General features: G+C 37.9%; 2 protein-coding genes across 3 annotated transcripts in view; one reads left to right on the top strand and one right to left on the bottom strand.

Annotated features, from left to right (window-relative positions):
* The window catches only part of NADK2 (NAD kinase 2, mitochondrial), a 49,891-nt gene extending 37,818 nt beyond the window's left edge, over positions 1 to 12,073 (top strand). For both annotated transcript variants that reach the window (XM_003359754.4, XM_003133885.4), the window contains 4 exons: positions 4,672 to 4,727; positions 4,867 to 4,920; positions 7,427 to 7,550; positions 9,958 to 12,073. In XM_003359754.4, coding sequence (XP_003359802.2) covers positions 4,672 to 4,727; positions 4,867 to 4,920; positions 7,427 to 7,550; positions 9,958 to 10,096 — 373 coding nt within the window. In that variant the 3' untranslated portion in view covers positions 10,097 to 12,073. The remainder of the gene's footprint in view (positions 1 to 4,671; positions 4,728 to 4,866; positions 4,921 to 7,426; positions 7,551 to 9,957) is intronic.
* Positions 18,570 to 22,126, bottom strand: part of SKP2 (S-phase kinase associated protein 2) — a 37,656-nt gene continuing 34,099 nt past the window's right edge. The window contains 1 exon segment of the mRNA NM_001171755.1: positions 18,570 to 18,902. Coding sequence (NP_001165226.1) covers positions 18,689 to 18,902 — 214 coding nt within the window. The 3' untranslated portion in view covers positions 18,570 to 18,688.

The following is a 22,126-nucleotide window of genomic DNA, read 5'->3' as shown; positions in this document are numbered from 1 at the left end:
ACCTCTGTCTGGGAGCTCTGCTGCTTAGTACGCACATGCACATGCCTCCCAACTTTTATCTGTGGTTAGCTTCTCTCTTTGAGTACATACTTGTATTTTAGAATTACCTACCACATAGGATGTTAATAGCACTTCACATTCAACATTTTCAAAACTGAATTTATTGTCTTCAGTTCTTTTTCTTGATAATGATTTTTATTTTTTTCATTATAACTGGTTTACAGTGTTCTGTCAGTTTTCTACTGTCCAGCAAGGTGACCCAGTTGCACATAGATTCCTTTTTCTCCCATTATCATGCTCCATCATAAGTGACTAGATACAGTTCCCAGTGCTCAACAGCAGGATCTGTTCCCTGTTTTGCTCAGTAGTATCACTGTTAACCTTGACTTCATACTCTCTAGAAAACATACTTCTGCTTAAAACCTTCCTCTTATCTTTGAGTCTTCCTTTTCTCCCCTCTTCACATTACTGGTTTCTAAATCCTCAGCTGTACTTCTGAAGTCCTAGTCCCCCCTTTTCAGTTGCTATTGCTATTTCTTTGGTTGTAGTCCCCCATCTTTTCAGTGAATATTCTTTGTGTCTCACCCTTTCTTCTTTAGGCTGTCATTCATACTACCACAGTGTAGTACATCTAAAATGTAGATACATCTTATTCTGTCCCTTCTGTGTTTTAAAACTTTCATTACTGCTGACTATGTTCACATTACTCAGACTGTCACATAAGGCAACTCTTTAAATATGACCTCTAGGGTTCCTAGCCAGCCTGTTCCTGCCCAACCCTAACCCTTCAACACACTGGAGACACTATGGGCTACTTGGAATTCTTAGCACAAGCCATGTTCACTCTGGATGTTTTGTTTTTGCTCAGTGCAACTTCTTCCTGCATTGAATGCCCAAACATTCTCCACTTTCCATCCAGTGGCTGAAAAATCTAGTCTTCAAAGTCATTTTCTGTAGGAAACCTTTACTAGAACCTAGTTCCTTTCATAAACCTAATTAATTAATCCCCCCCTTTTTACCCTCCCCGGCACTTTTTCCTCATAGCACTGTTGTAGCACTTAGCACATTATTTGTTTCTAATAAGCTCATACCCAGCTCGTTTGAGCAACTTAAGGCACATGGGGTGGTGACTAGTGATTTTTTTTTCCTGTTTAATTTTTTTGTGTGCACAGTACTTAATTACATATTCATGTTAATTTCATATTCATTTAAATACTTCCTGAATAAATGATTACACTCACAAATACAGCTGAAATAGTGCTTATCAAACTAAGTTTGGATAGTTGAAAACTGAGTTTTATTTTCTCTACCCTACACCTTATAATCAAATTCTGTGTTGATGTGCATCTAAATCAGTATGGCTTAGATTAGAGTTTCAGTTGCTTATTAAAGTCTCCTTTGTCTCCTGTGCTCTGGTTTAGAACCAGCGCTCTCTGTCTCTCTAACTATACCCTGTCCCTGCCACCTGCTTTACTTAGCTCGTTTTCTTCTCTGCTCAGCGATATGCAGCTTACTTGGCTTCTAACATGTTCTACTCTCCTCCTTCTCATTACTGATAATTCTTTCATTACGCTTGCCTTTCACATTTCTCTTTGGATCCTTCTTCTCTTCAGAAAGTAGGGGGAGGAGAAAGAAGCCTAGGGGCCAGAGGGGCTGGGGGAACGCTATGCATTCTATACGTTAATAATTTCGACTTATTGGAGTTCCCGCCGTGGCGCAGTGGTTAACAAATCCAACTAGGAACCATGAGGTTGCGGGTTCAATCCCTGGCCTTGCTCAGAGGGTTAAGGATCCGGCGTTGCCGTGAGCTGTGGTGTAGGTTGCAGACGCGCCTTGGATCCTGCACTGCTGTGGCTCTGGCGTAGGCCGGTGTCTTTGGCTCCGATTGGACCCCTGGCCTGGGAATCTCCATATGCCCTGGGAGCGGCCCCAGAAAAAGGCAAAAAGACTAATAATAATAATAATAATAATAATAATAATAATAATAATAATTTCGACTTATTGCAGTACCATCTTTGAGCACTTTTTGTCCCAAGCAAGTGTATTATCTTATTTAATTTCTCAGAAATACTCTGGAATTGGGTGATTTAGTAGAGTGTAAAAAGTCTCAGAAATTATCTGACTGGCCCAGAGCCTTGTGGCTAATAAATGGAGAAGGCAGGATTTAAATTCTGGACTTTACTCTAAACTGTAGACCTCATGAGCCACAGAAGGAAGAAAAACCTGGAGGGTCCCCTGTGGGAGATTTACAAGACATGTTTAGAAGGGTTGCCCATGACAATACCCACTCTTATTCCTTTAGCTAGAACTTAGTCACATGTTATGTAGCAAGAGGAAGTGGAAAATACAGCTTAACCATGTGTTTGGGGATTAGCTATCCCATTTTTGCATTTGCAAAAATTCTTCCACAAGACATAGGACCTAGGGGTTATGTTGCATAACCAGTGTCTTGAAACTGTTGCAAATTCTCTTCCCAGTGCAGAGTGTGGTTTGCGGCACACTCTAGGAGAAGTACCACAGAGTGGGATCATCTCTGTTTCCATGAGTTCTTAAGACTGTTCCCAGTCCTCCTCGGCCATACCTCGGTCCTCGCAGACTTAACGAAGGGTGAGGAGGTGTTCTAAAGTGAAGAGGAAGTTTTCCTAATTGGCAAAGATATAAGACCGTCTTTCAGTTTGGTTGTTTTTAGTAGAAGTTATGTCTGATTTCAAATCAGAACTCTTAGAATAGTGAAGGTTGTAGAGCTAAGGGAAAAGCTGTTGCATGCTCGCTAACACCTGCTTTGGCATATAGTTTATCTTTGATGTAGAATGTAAACCACTCCTAAAGGTAGAGTGAATTGTCTGAGATTCACAGGAAATTAGTTTTAATTTAATCCCAATTCAGAGGACGTAAATTGTATTAATTTGTGGTATTACTTAATAAGTCATAGTTCTAGAAATATTAGAGCAGGTTTTGTAAGACTTGATGTGAATGACGCTGATTTTTTTTAATGTAAAGATTTGTGTATCTGAGTTTTTCTTAAGAGAATGTCCAAAATGTTTTCACATTTCTCAAAAATGTGGTGGATATAGGATTAGAGGGGTATATGCAGTGTCTCTTGTTTCTCCTCCTCAAAAGCATTAAGAGCCACTGAATTAGGTTTAGACTTGTGTGACCATGCTGTGTTATTCTGTTCTTTGGGATTATTTACTGAGAAGAGTGAGAAGAGTTATGAGGCAGGAGAAGAATTCCAAATTACCTAGAAGATTTTTTTTGAAACCCTTCCTTAACCATCTTTTTACATCCCAGCAAAGAGCTGCTTTTAAAAGTTATTCATGTTTGTGTAAATGCTTGTTCTTAAGTGGTTAAGCAAGGCATCATGCTGGTAAAAGATTTCTCATCTTCAGAAACGATATTATAATTTAAAGAAATACTACACTTTAAAAAATATGTTAAATATTGCAAAAGGGTTATACAGTGAAAAGCTGGTCTCTATTTTTGTATCTCTAGTACTAATCTCCAGACACAATCACTATATATGCATGATTTTTTAATATAAATAAAACAGGGAAGTTTAGATATGTATATTAATAAAAAACACACACACACACCATATAATGCCTTTAGTTTTCTGACTTAACATATTGATATCTTTCCATACCAATACACAGTTTGCTTTTTGGGGGGTGGGGTAGTGGGGGCTGCACTCACAGCATATGTAAGTTCCCAGGTTAGGGGTCGAATCAGAGCTACAGCTGCCGTCTTTCACCACAGCCACAGCAACACAGGATCTGAGCCATGTCTCTGAACTATACCTCAGCTCAAGGCAACACCAGATTCCCCGACCACTGAGTGAGGCCAGAGATCAAACCCCCATCCCCATGGATACTAGTTGGATTTGTTTCTGCTGTGCCACAATGGGAACTCTCAACAGTTTGTACCTTAGTCTTTTTTTTTTTTTGGCTGCACCTGCTGCATATGGAAGTTCCTGGGCTAGGGATCGAACCTGAGCCTCAGCTGCAACCTACACTACAGATGCAGCAATGCTGGATCCTTAACCCACTGCACCAGGCTGGAAATTGAATCCACACCCCACGGAGCAGGGATCCTTAACCCACTGTGCCATGGCAGGAACTCCTTTAGTCGTTTTAATATCTATGTATTAGTCTGCTGAGTAGCTGTAATACAATTTAACCAGCTTCCTATGATTTTGCTAGTATATGCTTCCTAGTTTTGCTATTATAAACAGTGCTTCAGTAAATATCCTTATGCTTGTCTTTGTGTATTTATGTGAAAGTATATTTTAGGATGAACTGCTTGAAGCCTGTGTTCATTGTAAATCTTAATAGTGCCCTCTGATAGCAAGTTCTGTAATTCCATCGGGGTGTAAGAATACTTCTTTTCCCAAACTCATGCCAGTGCATTATTTATCAGTTTTCAGTCCTCAAAAGCTGAGAGTCTTGTTTTCATTTGTATTGCCTCAAGTATGAATGAAATTGAACATTTTTTCATATGGACCAATGAACTGTTTGCCCACTTTTAAAAACTATGAGGTGGCTACTGTTTTTTGGTTGTTTTTTTTCTCTGATAAGTTCTAAGAGTTCTGTGTGCATTAGATAGATTACTCCTTTTTCATTTTTATATATTTTTAGAACTAAATGAGAAATGTATGTGGTGTTTGTTTTCTAGGTCATTCAATATTAACAGGGTTGCAACTCAGGCTGTGGAGGATGTTCTAAATATTGGTGAGTACCAAAATAGCTCTTATATGTTACCGTTATAATATGCTGTGTAATGTATATATTTTAGTGTATGTTAGCTATATTGTGTGTTGTAAGATATTTTACCTAATCAAAATATTTCCCCCCTTTTCTTTTTCAACAGCAATACGACAAGGAAATTTAAGTCTTCCATTGAACAGAGAATTGGTAGAGAAAGGTCAGTCACAAATGATCATAATTACTGACATTTTCAGTTAAGTTCTATATAGATTTTGAGGATGTGCTTATCTCATTAAGCCATGCATAGTAGTTTTTTTGACTCAAACATGCTCTTAGTATAATACCCTTTTAAATGTATTTAAGCAATAAAAAGTTTAAAGCTGGAATTTTTTATAATGGTTTCTGTCAACCATGGAAATATATATACTCTCTATGTCAAAAGAGTGTGACCGCGATATGTTTGAGGGGGGTAGGAAAATATAAAAAAATACTCATCTGGCAAAAAGGAAATGCACACCTAAATTCAGATATTGATATGTCCTTTGAATGAGAAGGAATTCACTGAGCTGTGAATGCTGACCTTCACCTTCACTAAAATGTTCTCTTTAACCTTCTCTTACCTACACCTGCCCACTTACTTCAGGGTCCTTTTAAGAGAACCAGTACTGTTGGAGAAAGGATATTGAACAGGGAATTTGAAGACAGGTTCCAATCCCAGGCCAACCAGTCACTCATCATGAAGCGATGGGCAAGACTGATTGCTGGCTTCTCTACTTCCTCAACTGTGGAATGAGGGGCGGGAATATAGGAATTCTTGAAATTTATTTGTTAGGTTTTATTTTTAAAAATATTTAAATTCTTCAACTGAAAAACATTGATTTAAATAAGAAATTTTAACACACTAAGTTAACTCATCTATCAGTCATTTTGAAAATGTAGGCCTCAGGCCAAAGCTAAATCTTGCTGTCTGTGTCTAATTAAGACTATCCTAAGACGTCAAGGGAAATTATTTAAACAACAACAAAATATCCAAACTTATTTATAGTTGCATCTACCTACCTACGTAAGGATGTTTCAGCATATACAGTCAAAACAAATAAAGACACAAAGTATATTATCAACACATTTTAAGACAACAACTGTCTTCCATAAACATTTGGATTTGAGAGTTACCAGAACAGGCATGTTCTTGGTTCCCTGTAGGATGATATAGCAATACATATTAAAGTATTTTAACAGTGTCAGTTCATTTGTTTGTACATTTTGGATTCCTACATAGGACTTTCTTTGTTGGGGAGGTGGTTTGCCTTTTAAATAGTTTGTAAGCAAGACTAAATCTCTACTCTCCAAAATGTGCTATTTTCTCCTCCTCTCCATTTGCAACCTAAAAGACTATTTGAATCATGGGTTATGAGCTAGAATAAGTGTTAAATCTATATCAAAGATAGGAAAGTTAGGCATTTGTAATAATCCATTCTTCATTATATAATTTACCTTAAAGTATAATATATATACAACAACTGAAATTCATATCAGGTATATAAATTAATTTAAGGGTATAAAGGAATTCCCCTTGTGGCTTGGCGGTAATGAACCTGACTAGGATCCATGAAGACGTGGGTTCAATCCCTGGCCTCTCTTAGTGGGTTGAGGATCCAGCTTTTCCATGAGCTGTGGTGTAGGTCATGGCTGTAGTGTAGGCCAGCAGCTGCAGCTCCGATTCGACCCCTAGCCTGAGAACTTCCATATGCCGCAGGTACAGCCCTAAAAAGACCAAAAAAGGGGGGGAGTATACATAAAATACAGTGATTCATTTTCCTCTTAATAAACACATTGCTTTACTGAGTATTACTCTTTTGAAGATCTGACTATCTTCAGAAGGACTGGTGAATACCAGCGGCACAGTCACTGTTACAGATACTTTTAGAACTACTTCCTTCAGAGCTAGTGCATTTGTGTTTTGTGTGTGTGTGTTTGTTTATAGAGAGGCAAATTTTCATTTTTGAGAGCAAATTTGATTTTTTTTAAAAGAGCCAAATAATTCAAATGAAACTTGGTATATAAGGTAGATTATCTGACAGTTTTGTAATGTCTTTTAATGTGGTGCTCCACTAAACTCTCTTTCAAGCCCAGTTTCTTTGTACAGTTGTCTTTAACCAGTTTATGCTCTGCATGTCAATCTTTGTGTGCCTCTTGGTTACAGGGAAAGTTGGTTCCAAAGATTTCTTAAAAATATCTTGAGTGAGAGGAGTTTCATTAGAGAAAGCATATTGCTTATCATTGAGACTGTATTTTATATCAAGACTATTAGCTTGTAATTATACTTATAATTTTTTGGCTTGGTATTTTGGAAAGAACTTATTAGCAAGGGAACATGACAACCCAAGTTCCATTTCTGAGTGCCTCAAACTAGAGTTTCTCTGTTTTTGTTTGATTACTAGCTTTGTAGCCCTCCCACAACTACCACATGCACCTATTTCCACTATATCTTGTGTGTGATGTAGGTTTCTGTGGGCTAATCTTGGAACGTACGCCTCACTTATAAGGATTTCCTTTACTTTTTAATGGCATGTTTTGTGAGTTCCAAGAAACTTGCTGCCAAACAGACCTTTGGAAAATAACTGCTACTTTAGTTGGGAAAGCACTCATTTTTATTGTGTACTTCTCAGAAGGGACTGTCTTTGATTGAATGTGTTAATATTCAGCTTTTTTTCCCTTTGTAGTAACAAATGAATATAATGAATCACTGCTCTACAGTCCAGAAGAACCAAAAATACTTTTCAGTATTCGAGAACCAATAGCAAACAGAGTTTTCTCAAGCAGTCGTCAACGTTGTTTCACCTCAAAGTAAGCTTCCCAAGCCTGACTTGTGACTGTCTTCCTCTCTTGTAATTATTATAAAGCACACTTGGCTTTAAAAGTACTCCGTTTTATTAAATTCACTCATTGAAACTTAGCGAACAAAAAAAGTAGAACCTTTGGAACCAGTGAGGTATCATGCTAATCTGGCTAAAGCGATATTTTCTTTAAAACTTATTGTTCCATTTTAAAGAAACTAAAATTTAAGTGAATAAAAAGGACATAGTTATTTAATTGAGTGACATGGGCTTGTTTGTTTACTATATTAAAACACAGTAAGATCAGATTATCATTTTAAAAGAAACTGACTAGAAACTTTTTTTTTATTTGCTGCAGTATAAAAGCAGGACAGACATGTATATAAAGCCTAACTTCTATAGCATTCTTTCAGCTTTTCCCTAAAGGTGAATCCCCTCTCTTCACATGTATTGGATTTGCCTCAGATTTTTATTTTTTTTTTCCGGTGGGAGAAGGATATACAAAAATGTTTATAATTTCTTACTTTGTTAAAGTTGCCCAGTTTTCCAAACTAACAAGAAAGCCTACTATAATTATGAAAAACCATACATCTCATGGCAAGCAAAGAACAGTTTAATTACAAATTGCTGCTTATAGTGTGCATATATTGTTTTTGAAAATACACAATTGATTTTTTTCCCCGGGAAAAACACTAAAAAGGAAATTCGTCATACTTAAAAATCACTTTATCATTTGAGAGTTAATTCTGATTAATTAACAAATCTGTACTCAGTTTGGGTGAGACTGTAAAGATTCATTTCGATGTTTGCTCATATATAGAAGACAGAATGGATATATTTAACTACATTAGAATGAAAACCTTTTGTTAATCAACACCACCATTAAGAAAATAAAAAGGCACTCCATAGAGTGAGATTCTTATTGAAACCTATATCCAACAGTGACTCACACCCAGAATATATTACAAAAATTCCTACAAGTCAATAAGAAAAAAAACAAAAAAACCAGGCAACCCAGTAGAAAACCAGCCCAAAGTCTTGGTCAGGCATTTCACAAAAGAGAAATGGGTGTATGGAGAAACTTCCTGGACTTTATTATTCATCTGGGAAATGCAAGTTAAAACTACACAGTATGATACCATACATACCCACTAGAACAGCTAAAATACCAGTTGTTGATAAGGTGGAGCACCTGGAACTTTTATATATTACTATTAGGAATAGTTTGGAAAATTGTTTGGCAGTTACCTACCAAAGCTGAATATATCATGTTCAGTGACGCAGTATCTTTACTCCAAGATATATATCCATCAGAAATGTATAATTGATAGAAATGTGTGTACCAAAAGACATGCTCAAGAATAATCATAGTAGCACTATTCCCAATATATAAAAACCCAGATGTCCATGAATAGTAGAAGAGATACTTAAATTTTGATATTTTCATACAGTGCACATATTTTCATACAACAGTGAAAATATGGGAGTTCTCATTGTGGCTCAGTTGGAAACGAACCCAGCTAGTGTCCATGAAGATGCAGGTTCGATCCCTGGCCTCACTCTGTGGGTTTAGGATCCGCTGTTGCCGTGAGCTGTGGTGTAGGCCATAGATGAGGCTCAGATCCTGTGTTGCTTTGGCTGTGGTGTAGGCCGGCAGCAGCGGCTCATATTCAACCCCTAGCCTGGGAACTTCAACATACCACACCTGCGGCCCTAAAAAGCCCAGCAACAACAACAACAACAAGATAAAACACACTACTGCTACATGTAATGATATGGATAATTTCACAAACATACTATTAGGCAAAAGAAGCTAGTTACAGGTATGCCTGTTCTAGTCTTCCCATTTACATAAAGTTCAAGAATAGAAAGCTGTTACTACCATACTACTGTAGTGATTGAAATTAGGAGAGTTGAAGTGCTTGGGAAGGAGGGCCCAGGGGTAGAGACTGGGAGATGGGACCAAGAGCAGTGAGGGAGCTTCTGGGGAGCTGGGTAACATCCAGTGCCTAATTTGAGTGCTGATTATACAAGTGTGTTCATCAAACTGTACCCTGATAATTTGTGCTGTTTCTCTATGTTCCACGTAAATAAAAATTTTACACAAAAATAGTTACATTCTTGCTCAATACTTAAAATACTTGTAATAATTCCATCAGATCTGAACTTGTGCACTGATAAATGTTTGGGTAAATGGAGCTATCCTGAACATTTAATTTTGGAGATTTTTTTTTTTGGTAATACACCAATGTATTCATATAGTCACTAATTCTCTCATACCGGAGAGCAACTTGATGTGTAAAATTAAGACCAAATGATTTATCTGACAGTTTAGATAAAAATTAAATGTTTTAAAGAAACTAAAATTTTGGTTAAGAAAACTGTTAATATTTAATGAGATATTTCTTTCTGCTTAGGGTTTGTGTTCGTTCTCGTTGTTGGGATGCCTGCATGGTTGTGGATGGAGGAACTTCCTTTGAGTTTAATGATGGAGCAATTGCTTCCATGTTGATCAATAAGGAAGATGAACTTCGAACTGTGCTTCTAGAACAGTGAAGAATTTCCTCAAATGACAATTTTGAATACAGGAAAAAATAGTTTTTCTGCAGAAACAGACTACCGGTCATAAAGCTACATTTTTTGGTTATTGTTGAGACTGGTTGGCCTTGGGCTCAAAGGTGACCAAGAAAGTGAGATTTGCATTCTTCTTCTGTTGGATTCTGATAGAAAAGATGTTCACTGTGTAAGAAAACGGATGGACTAAACTGATATGATTTTACCAGTGAAATTTCTCTATTGCTTACAGCTGGTTTCCAAGAGTGCTGATATCTTTTTTTTTTTTTTTTTTTTTTTTTTGAGAGGTAGGCTCAAATAAAAGATTAAATGTTTAGGATTTAAAATTTAACTGTACAAGTTTTTTTTTTTCCCCCTTTCCTTTTCTTCCTAACTTTGTGGAATTGGTCAGACCAAACACATATCATTTGATTAGTATTTTTTTATAGTACCTAAAAATCAAGTTTTTTAAAAAGCTTTGATGATGGAGAATTTTGATAAATCCTGACATTGACCTAATTGAAGTAGGTAAATGTGTTTTTATATATACTAAGGGTTTTCTAATTTCAGAACACAATGATATTGTGATGAATATTGATTTTAAAAGTTCAATCATTTTTGAAATTATTTATAGATGTTTTCATTTACTTGACTGTCAGGTTAATTTTGACAATGCTGGGTGAAATATATCTGGACAAAATCATGACACTGTTATAAATGTATTATTTTTGGTCTTTGGTAAATTTTTTAATGATTTGAGTCTAATAAAGTTCTTCTGTATTTAAAACTCTCTAACAGATTCAGATTAGAAAGATGAGCTGATGAGCCATGTTCTATTAGGAGTTTGGTAAAACCTTTTAAAAAGACAGTTTTTATCTAGTGTTAGGAGTTTTGTTAGAAAGAAAATGGATTATCTAATAAATACGCAAAACACTTTAATTTTGGAATCGCCTTACTTATTATCATGGCAGTTTTCGCCTAGCTCATATTCCAAGTTTTACACATTAGCTTTGGAAGATAAAATGTTATGGCTTCTCTTTTTTCCTCATTATGACAGTTTCTTTTCCTAATTCCTGATCTACTTATAAGTAATCTTAGGACTATCATGAAAATCACCTCTTGGTGCAACATGAGACAGTTGTTATTCTCATTCCAATTATTCAAGGCTGTATCAGGTTTTTTTTTTCCCACTTGCGTTAAAAAATTTTCTTCAGTAACTGAAATGTTTATTGAACATTCACTCTATGCCATGTGCTGTGTCAAATGCTTGATATGCATTGGTGAAATAAACAGACTATCCTGATAGAGCTTGAGTCTAGTGAGCTCAGAAGTCAATTCTGTGAAAGCTGGTCTGTATAATCAAATCAAATATACTTGGTTCTGGCAACATATATCATGTTCTTGTCACATTTTTTATATCAATGTTACTATCAAAGATAATCTAGGTTTTGATGTAGATCCAGAACAAGAATCTGCTTTTCTTAGTTAAGAGTATCTGCACAGACCCTCGGAGCAAGGAGTTGATGTGATGCGTACAATAAAAATTAGTGTTTTCCGAGAAATGGATCAACTTTCTGGTTTGATTTCAAAATGATATACTTAAGATGCCACTTTATAAAGAAGTGAACTTCCATACTAGAGAAACTTCCTAACGTTTAAAATATACTCTTTTGACAAAAATCCCATCTCCATCTTTAATATCAAGGAAATATGATTGTTCCAAATGGTACCATAGATCTGTTAATATGTAATATATTAATAGGTAACCTGCTGTGTAAAGTTGTTCCTAAGGCATATTTTAAAGGTTTTAAAAATACTTAATGTGCTCCATTTGTGATATAACTTCGAATATTTTTGCTCTGTGGTGGGGATGATGAGAGGCAAAGGATGTTAGAATAGGAAAAATGTTTTTACGAATGAGTTAACCTTTTAATGGAAACTATGTGAATAAAATTAAACCATTGTTATCTTTTCTTTTTTCTTTCATGTATTTCTTTAGCTTTTATGAGTACTTACTTGAAAACCAGATTTCCCCAAAATGTCATTTTCACCACTGCTATGTATTACTCTGCCCTGTTGACTTCATTAACTGCTGATATTTGAACAGTACTTAACCTGTTAGATGTAGAAACACTTTTTGGATAATTTTGAGTTAATATTTTTGATGCTCCATTTGTAGTTATATTTATGGCCCTAGTAAATCAAATCATACTATGTGTTTTACTAAATGTATATAGCCTTTGAGGATAAAGAATTTCCATTGATTTCACTTTCAAGTATCAAACAGTATGTATAAAACATGTAGAAAGAGCAGTTAACAAATTTTATTGAAGAATATCAAGTTGAAAAAATTGACCAGTATAAATGTAAAGATTCATTATGTATTGCCCTGCTGTAAAAATAACAATGTAAGTTTAGATTTTAAATCATTAAAATATTCATTCATTGTGGCAATATATCACAGTATATGCATCATCATACTTAAGGGTTGTATCTAACAAGACAGTTGTGCAAAAAAGATCTTGGGGATAATGTGACATATAAATGATATAATGAAAAAATTATATATGTAATTATAATACATATTCGGGGGCGGAGGAAAAGAGTAAACATGCTGATAAACTGCTGAGCTGCAAAGAGGACCTGTTTATTTCAGATGCAGTCTGTTGTTGACTTTAAAATAACCATGAAGGCATTAGGGTATAATTCTATGAGAAGGCTTAAGTTTTCTTTTTCTTTTTTTCAGGGCTGCACCCAGGGCACATGGAGATTCCCAGGCTAGGGCTTGAATCTGAGCTACAGCTGCTGGCCTGTACCACAGCCACGCAGGATTCAAGCCGTGGCTGCCACCTACACCACAGCTCACAGCAATGCCGGATCCTTAACCCACTGAGTGAGGCCAGGGATTAACTCTCAACCTCACGGTTTCTAGTCGATTCATTACTAGTCGGATCGTTTCCATTGTACCACAATGGGAACTCCTTTTTTGGTCTTTCTTATTTTTAGGGCCATACCGATGGCATATGGAGGTTCCAGGCTAGGGGTCGAATTGGAGCTGTAGCTGCTGGCCTACACCACAGCCACAGCAACTCAGGATCTGAGCTTCATCTGTGACCTACACCACAGCTCACGGCAACACCAGATCCTTAACCCAACTGAGCAAGGTCAGGGATCAGACCTGCATCCTCATAAATACTAGTCAGATTCATTTATGCTGAGCCACAACAGGAACTCCTGAAAAGGTTTAAGTTTTCTACGTGAAGGCACAAAGAGTATTTTTTTTAAAGTGTCATGAGCTTTATTTTATGATAGATTTTTAGGAAAATTACTGACTAAAGGAGGAGCTAAAAGAAAAAAATGTTTTCAGTGTTAATTTGAATAATTTTTAGGGTAGCAATGCTATAGCTTATAACTTATATTGTTCTCCCTTTTCAAACATCAAAACAGTTTGAAAAAAAATTCAAAACTTGGGGTCCGGAGAGGACTGTTGAAGAGATCAATACGAACAATACACAGACTTTTATACCAGTAGATTGTGAATTCACTGGGGAAGGGCCTATGAATTCTGATTTGTACCTTCTTACAGTGAATACTCAAAAACTGGCATAGCTAGAGAAGAAATTGCCTATTATGATAAGAAATGATGGTTTTACTATGCTGAAACATTCCTAAGCAGTTCGTGGTGGGGGGGGGCGTGGTCTTATGTATGATAATTGAAATAGGACGTTATCTGAGAAGCAGGTTTTCAAAGACTGTTCTTTTAAATACATTTCCCCCAACTGCAACTTTCCCCCCTACACTTACTTTCTTTAAATGGTTGAAGAGAGCTGAAATGATTTGCCAGGTTGTCAGCATGCTAGACTAGTTGTTCTTGGCTTTCACAAGAAAATATTTAAAATACCTTGGTAATTAATACCTTTGATACATAGCTCTTTCCTCCTGCCTCAGATCTTTCCTTCGAAGCACCGTCTCTTGATGATGATTCTTCATAGACTCGTTCTATTAATCTTTTAAGTATTTCCATTAGCCCATTAAATCGGTTGTTGTGGATTATCCACTTTACATGTGGTTTTGGATTAAAACACTGCCAAAGTCTTACCTCTCTACTCCCTGCCTCTTGCAGCTACACCACTGCAAATGAACTTACAATTATCATCCTGAGTAGTAAATTAATAATTTTGAGTGAAAAGGCATTTTATTTACTTTGCTTTTTAGGGCTGCACATTTGGGGTATGGAAGTTTCCCAGGCTAGGGATTGAATTGGAGCTACAGCTGCTGGTCTACACTGCAGCCCATGGCAACGCCGGGATCCTTAACCTACTGAGGGGAGGCCAAGGATCAAAGCTGCATCCTCATGGATGGTAGTCGGGCTCTTTACACTGAGCCACGATAGGAACTTCAGAAAACTCATTTTAAAAGCCAGTATAAATGACCGAATGGCTGGTTTTTGTTTGAGACAATATAAATCCACGGTAATGGTTGGGATATGATAGATTCCAGTGTGCCTACTAACTTTAAAATGTATGGCCATGGAAAAAGTCTTTTTTTTTACTGTTTCTCATCAATCACAGCCCTTGCCATTTGAAGACCTTAAAATAGAGTGATTTTTAAGTTCACAGGTGCAAGTTTCGATATTTTGATATCTGGTTTAAGAAATATCAAACTGTTAGCATTTTGGTAATACAATTCCCTAACAAGTAAATATGAAAACTCAAATATTAAAGCAAAACAAATCCATAAAATGAGTTTGGTACAGGCTATAGGACTTGAACCTGTATGGTGAGGAGCTACTACCCTCTTGGTGAAGAGAGCTTGACTTCCCGGGATATTTGGCTAAGTGGGGATGGGGAGAGGAGTGGTGAGGAGGAGGGGCTGCGGTTTGGTTCCAAGGTTAGGGTATCCGGAGGGAAGGTGTTCCTTTCTAGTTTTCCTGGACTGATTGCCTTTCCTCTGCTTTGCACCTTCCCCTGTGCTGTCATTCAGGCATAGTATCCTCCACGTTGTAGATCAGCGGTAAATGTTGGATTATAATTGCGTTCACCTTGACAGAGGGACACGAGTCACTTTATCCCAAAATAAAAATTTTGCATTTGGCTGGAATTTACCTCGGATCTTGGGAACTTGTGGCAAAGGTATAGGAGAGAGGAGTCAAGGGCCACAGGCAGATGTTACCATTATGAAAAGGATGACAGCCAGACGTTATATGCCTCTTGAAGTAGGACTGTAATACTACCTCTCAAGTGTCTCCTTGCTAAGAAACAACAACAAACAACACAGAAAACGAAAAAACCCTTGATAGGCTAAGCGTCCTGATCAGGGTTTCTCAACGCTGGCATTATTGAGGTTTTGCACCAGGTCATTCTTTGTCGGGAGGGGCTGTCTTGGATATTGGAGGATGATTCGCAGCATCCTTGGTCTGAACCTGCAAGATGCCAGTTGCACCTCTCCACTTGTGACAGCTGAAACTGTTTTCAGATGTTACCAAGTATCTATCTCTTGGGTGCCCAAATCACTACTGGTTATGAACTTTTTGATGCTAGCTCTAACTAGCAGTGTATGGAAACGGGACAGATAAACCTTTAAACATTACGCCAGGGATCAAGCACATTAACAAAATCGAGAATGTGGAACACAGGACAAACAACTACTTTCTTTGGTAGATAAATTGTAGGGATAGTCAAAGATTAATAAGAGACTTAAGCACATGTCAATGTCAACAAAATGCAATGTATGAACCATGTTTAGAGCCTGATCAAAACAAACTCATGTAAGGAAACACTATAGACAGCTGAGGAATTTTCAACACCATCTTGATTTTTAACATTTCAGAATTAATTCAGGAGAATATCTCTTAGAGGTATATATACTGAACTACTTATGAAGTCATAGTTTTGCTTCAAAATAATCTGTGTTGGAGTTCCCACCGTGGCGCAGTGGTTAGCGAATCCGACTAGGAACCATGAGGTTGCGGGTTCGATCCCTGCCCTGCCCTTGCTCGGTGGGTTAACGATCCGGCGTTGCTGTGAGCTGTGGTGTAGGTTGCAGACGCGGCTCGGATCCCACGTTGCTGTGGCTCTGGTGTAGGCTGGCGGCTATAGCTGCGATTCAACCCCTAGCCTGGGAACCTCCATATGCCGCGGGAGCAACCCAAATAGCAAAAAGACAAAAAATAATAATAATCTGTGTGTGTGTGGTGGTGGCGGGGATTGATGGGATGATGAAACGATACTGGCCATGAGTCAGTGACCTTTGAAAGCCGATAATGAGGTTTGAAAGTGGATAATGAGGTTCATCATCTTCTCTGCCTTTGGCATTTGACATTTTTCTTAAAAACAAAAAAGGAAGCACAGTAGTGATAATACCAAAAAAAGAAGCAAAAAACTGGATGATATTCAAGAAGAATCACTGTTCTACCATTTGGAGGAGTTCAAAAGGAATTAGTTTCTGGAAGATTTCTGGGTATAAGATAAACTATTCAAATAGTTTCCTAATGAGAGCAAAATATGTAGGAGAAGCTGATGAAGTCTGTATTTAGAAAGTGCTACTTGCTGACTCTTATTGACAGTACTTGACTATAATATTTATCACTTAAATTTCAAATGTTTTACAAACATTATTCCTTTGAGAAGTACTTCAAACCATAACAAGCCTGTATTTAGCACCTTGCCAAAGCATTATAAACATTTTAACTTGACAACAAGCATATGAAGTAGACAGAGGGAAAAAGGACCATGTTAGGGCTTATTTTAAAGGGCCTATTCAGAGGATGGAGACAAATTGTACATCACACCAAATGCAGATTTTAACCCCAAAGATAAAGAAAAAAGGAATACAACTCAGCTGAAGTACTCATTTTTATAAAAATGTGTTTTATTTTAAAACAAGTCTATAAAAGTAGAAATCACATACAAAAATACAGATTACTCTGACATGTAAGCAAAATAGCTTATGGCTGGTCTTGGGTTTGGAAGTACTGTATTTTGAGGACATCCGGAAGTCAGAGGCCAACCGGATCCTATCTTCAGCCTTTGTCACTAATCTGTAAACAATGAATTTCAAGTAGTATTTAGCACTTTTTAACTACTATGGAATTGAAGCATAATCATTTCCTGTGTAACACTACTTTAAAATGTTCTTCCTCCCGTCTGAGCAGATAAGGGCACTTCATACCATTGTTTCTAACAGATTTGAAAAATCTGATTTTTAAAAAAAGCGATGTTACTAGAAATGATGAGATGGGGCTTTTTGTTCCATTTTGAACATGTGGGGAGGTCATCAATTTAAATAAGAAATTTGTGTTGTACGTGTGTGGGGTTTTTTAAAGAGTAGAATTTAATTCTTTTGCTTCTATGGATCATTAAAAAGTCACTGATGCTATCAAAGGTTCAATACCTGAGTCTTAACCTTTATGTAGGTGCAACTTTTTTTTTTTTTAATGTAGATGTAACTTTTATGTAGTGGGGCTTACTGCTCTCAAACTGCATGGACTGTACACCTCCTTTTAGTGTGTATTTCTGACTGAAAGGAACATGTGGCTTGGTGAACTCTAGGTCCAGTAACTTCATAAAATGGGTAGTTTCAAACAATCACTGTGGGAGGCTATTAAAGAAAAAAAAGGACAATTTAAAATATTTGATTCCAGAGTAATATAAAAATAACTTCAAGAACCCCAGCGATGAGGGAAGAAGATGGCAGGCTTTCCATCCAACATCCCAAGGATTAGACACTGACTGGTTACCAACATCTTTTTAAAACAAAGCAAGTCATTGTCAAAGCTAAATAACTCATGTTTCCATAATTTGATCATAAAGTCAGAAGCCCACAATTAATTGAGAATCCTGGGAACAGAGTACATAAAGGAGACCTCATTAATATGCACTAGAGGATTCTACAGATTAACTTGTCAGAGAAAACTGCCTCTTGAGTCTTTAAATTCTATACCAACATCATACTTCTGGTTGGCTGGCTGTTTATTTCTGTTTTAAGGTGAATTATTCAGGGCTATTTGTTTCCACAAATCCATTGTCAAATCTCAAGGCAACGTTGAAATGTATATTTTCTTTCTATCCTCGGAAGAGATTGCCTCAAATCTACTCTATGATTCTCATTCTGTTCAGCTTACAATACCAATAGCTTATTATTCTTGCAATCTACATCTTACAAAGCAGTACTGAAAAATTAAATAGAAGAACGTTCAGTTGCCAAACAGGCTATGAAAATAATTCGCCGGTGATGATTTTTAAGCATGATTCTAAATAAATTTAATAAGAAGGGCACTTGGAAGAGGTGGCTCAAATTTTGCTCTTTAAGCTCTCTTGAAATGATAGGCTCACTCTCCTAAAATTTTAAAAGGTCTACAACTTAGACTCTTACAACTTAAGACTCTTAGGGGTAGAGCAGTGATAAAAGCTTTCAGAGTCATTTTTTCAAAGCAACACTTTGTCTTTTTCTCTCTCGAATGGTTCGCTAATATACTTGGAGAAGGAAGGCAAGGGAAAACCAAGAATAAAAATAGCTGAGTTCTCCAGCAACTGGGCTTCCTGCCTACTTTCCCTGTTCAAAGAAAAGAGGAGACACCATCCTGCAACAGATACTTCATAGACAACTGGGCTTCTGCAGTGTCAGTCGGCATTTGATGCCCCATATCTCCTGGTTCTTTTTGTTGCCGATGGTTGGCCTGGCAATGGTGGTAAAATGGGAACAATTAATCTGTAGATGAGGAAGGGCTTCTTTTAACAGTTGAAGGGTACCGTCTGGCACGATTCCAAAGACTTGTAGTGTTTTTAGTGTGGGAATTTCTCCAAGTTCCCTGGAAAGGAAGAGAGACTTTCAGAGTAGCTGTATCTATGGTAACTGTGTTGCACTAGAGTTACATGACCTCGTTTTTACAATCTGTATCATATCTTATAAAAGGCAAACTGAAGACACAACTTGCAATCAATGATTTGGGAAAATAGCAAAGGTGAATCAACTCACAAGCATGGGCCATAGCTTGGGCCTTAGGAAACACGTAAGCGCATTTTTGTTGAATTTCTAACCACCTAAAAACTCAAAGTTTTATTTAAAATCCAACTACATTTCCTTCCTCTCCATTCTTTTTTTTTTTTTTTTTTTAATGACTGTACCAGCAGCACTCCTGAGCTGCCGCTGAGACCTATGTCACAGGTGCAGCAACACCTGATCCTTTAATCCACTGCACCCAGTGGGGGGATGAACTGGTGCTCTGCAGTGACCTGAGTCACAGCAGTCGGATTCTTAACCCACTGTGCCACAGCGGGAACTCCCCTTTCTCCAGTCTTGATTTATACTGACAAGTGTCACTGTGTTGTGGGGAGAAGCCAGCAAGCTAGTGATGGTAAAAGTAAATGCTGGAGTCACCAAAAGGTGCGTGCAACTTGAGGATGCGGACTTGACCTTTATTTGAACGAGGCCTGCCCTCTCAAAAGATGTGAGCAGAGTTGTTAACTTTTAAATACTGGTGAATACGCAACAGGTCCATTATATGCAATGAAACCTAACAGGGATTTGACAACAGTATTTTATTTTATTTTTTTAGGGCTGTACCCACAGAATATGGAGGTTCCCAGGCTAGGGGTTGAATGGGAACTATAGCTGCCGGCCTAAGCCATAGTCACAGCAACTCGGGATCCGAGCTGTGTCTGTGACCTACACTACAGCTCATGGAAACGCTGGATCCTTAGCCCACTGAGAGAGGCCAGGGATCGAACCTGTGTCCTCATGGCTGCCAGTCAGATTCGTTTCCGCTGAGCCACAACAGGAACTCCTGACAACAGTATTTTAGACAGGGTCATGTGTTGGGTGCAGACAGAGGAAATGGTCATTTTCTCTACGTTACCATTTCCCTCTGTCACATGTAACCCAGTCCTCCAAGGAGGTATATCACATTAGGGGAAATACAGTTCTGTCAACAGTGAGATTCTGGTTGACAAAAAAGGGAGCCTGTTTTCCCAAAATAAATACTTTCGGGTAATGATTCTTTTTTCTTAACCCAGATCTGTGTGCTTAGAAATTCACCTCTCTGATCTGTATTTACTCTAGGTTGGGACACATAGTACAAAGTCTCAGGAAAGGGAATATTTAATTTTGAATTTCAACAAAATCCCACTGCAGATCAATGAGCGGATCAATGACCTAGAATTAGAAGCATCCTTTATATTTTTTTTAAATTTTATTTTATATTTTTGGCCTTTGAGGGCCGCACCCACGGCATATGGAGGTTCCCAGGCTAGGGGTCAAATCGGAGCTGTAGCCACCGGCCTACACCACAGCCACAGCAATGCAGATCTGAGCTGTGCCTGCAACCTACACCATGCTCATGGCAACGCCAGATCCTTAACTCACTGAGCAAGGCCAGGGATCGAACCAGCAACCTCATGGTTACTAGTCGGGTTCATTAACCACTGAGCCATGACGGGAACTCCAGAAGCATCCTTTACATTTTCATACAGCCAGTAATAAAAAAGTTAAACCTTCCTTCTAATACTTCTCACCTCACCTCCAATCTTTCTTCCTTTCAGCTGAGCATGTGTATCAATGACCAAGGCATCTTTGTAAGCCTAGCTCAGAGCATGTCCTTCTCCTACTCAAAAGCCTTTGATGCTGGGAGTTCCCGTCATGGCTCAGTGGTTAACGAATCCAACTAGGAACTGTGAGGTTGTGGGTTTGATCCCTGGCCTTGCTCAGTGGGGTTCAGGATCTGGCGTTGCCGTGAGCTGTGCTGTAGGTTGCAGATGCGGCTTGGATCCCGAGTTGCTGTGGCTGTGGTATAGGCCAGATGCTACAGCTTCGATTGACCCCTAGCCTGAGAACCTCCATATGCCGCGGAAGCAGCACTAGAAAAGGCAAAAAAAAAAACCAAAAAGCCTTTGATGCTTCCCTCTGTTTACAGAATGCAAACCGTTCAGTTGACCTTAAGACCTTCCATGCTAAATCTGTTCTTCCCATCCTCTCACTTCCCCTCTTGGGGTATTTATTCTACATTCAACCAAGTGTCTTAAACATTATAGATGCTTAATATATATCTGCTGAGTATAAGAAAGAAGGGACATTTAGGAAGTCAAAGTAGTATTCAAACAAAATAAATGCTTGGTGTTCCTAAAGGGGGGTGGGGAGGGAGTGCACAGGAAGATCCACAGGTTGCAAAAGACCAAAAAAAAAAAAAAAAAATCAGCAAGAACAAATTGCTGTTATTCTCGAAAAAAGCTAATCTCTGGAACAGAAACAGGAGTATAAAGAAAGGTCAAAATGCATAGATGTTTATACCTATTATCACTTAAGAGGAGAGCAATCCTGCCCCAACCTTAAATCCTTCTCATGGGAAATCTGAGTATATGGGAACTTTGGAATAGCCAAGAGAATTCTGCTTCTGGGATCTCCAGAGAAGCCAAGCTGTTAAGGCATTTAGCAGCAGACAGTATTTCAAAGACGAAATGATAGGTGGGAGTGAGAAGAGGAGGGATGGCAGATGAAAGAAGAAGAAATGTTCCTGCAGCAGCACTGGGAAGGAGCCTTGGCGAGGAAGGAAATCCTCCCAGGCTCTTGGAAGACACTCAGGTGTTTGACGTGAGAAAGGAGTCAGCTGGGCACCACGGGCTGGTGGACCAATGATCAGTCCCAAGTCAAAAACCAGAAAAAGTCTTTGACATTTTAAGGAGACACCCCCTGCCCAAAAGCCTCTTGTATGGGTATCACCTACGACACAGCAGAACACTCTGAAAATACAACGGAAGAGACTGAAAAGCAAACGAAGGGACAGAACCTAGAAACGAATCATTTAAAAGCCATAATTTCTAACTTAAGAAGGATAAAATGATGCTGATGGCTGTTTAGTTTTAGTAAACAAAAGATATTTATAAACCTTTTCCCAGGTTCACGCCTCTACCTCATCTACATGATCCTGGTTGCCTCATAAAACCTTAAATTCCTTAACTATAAATCCTCCCACAACAATTGTTGCTGCTTGTCTCTCCTAATCTCAGATCAGATTACTATCTCCAGCTTGGGTTTCTTACT

Source organism: Sus scrofa, chromosome 16 (genome assembly GCF_000003025.6).
Source record: "Sus scrofa isolate TJ Tabasco breed Duroc chromosome 16, Sscrofa11.1, whole genome shotgun sequence".
Classification (NCBI taxonomy): domain Eukaryota; kingdom Metazoa; phylum Chordata; class Mammalia; order Artiodactyla; family Suidae; genus Sus; species Sus scrofa.
This window is presented reverse-complemented; position numbering and strand designations above follow the sequence as displayed.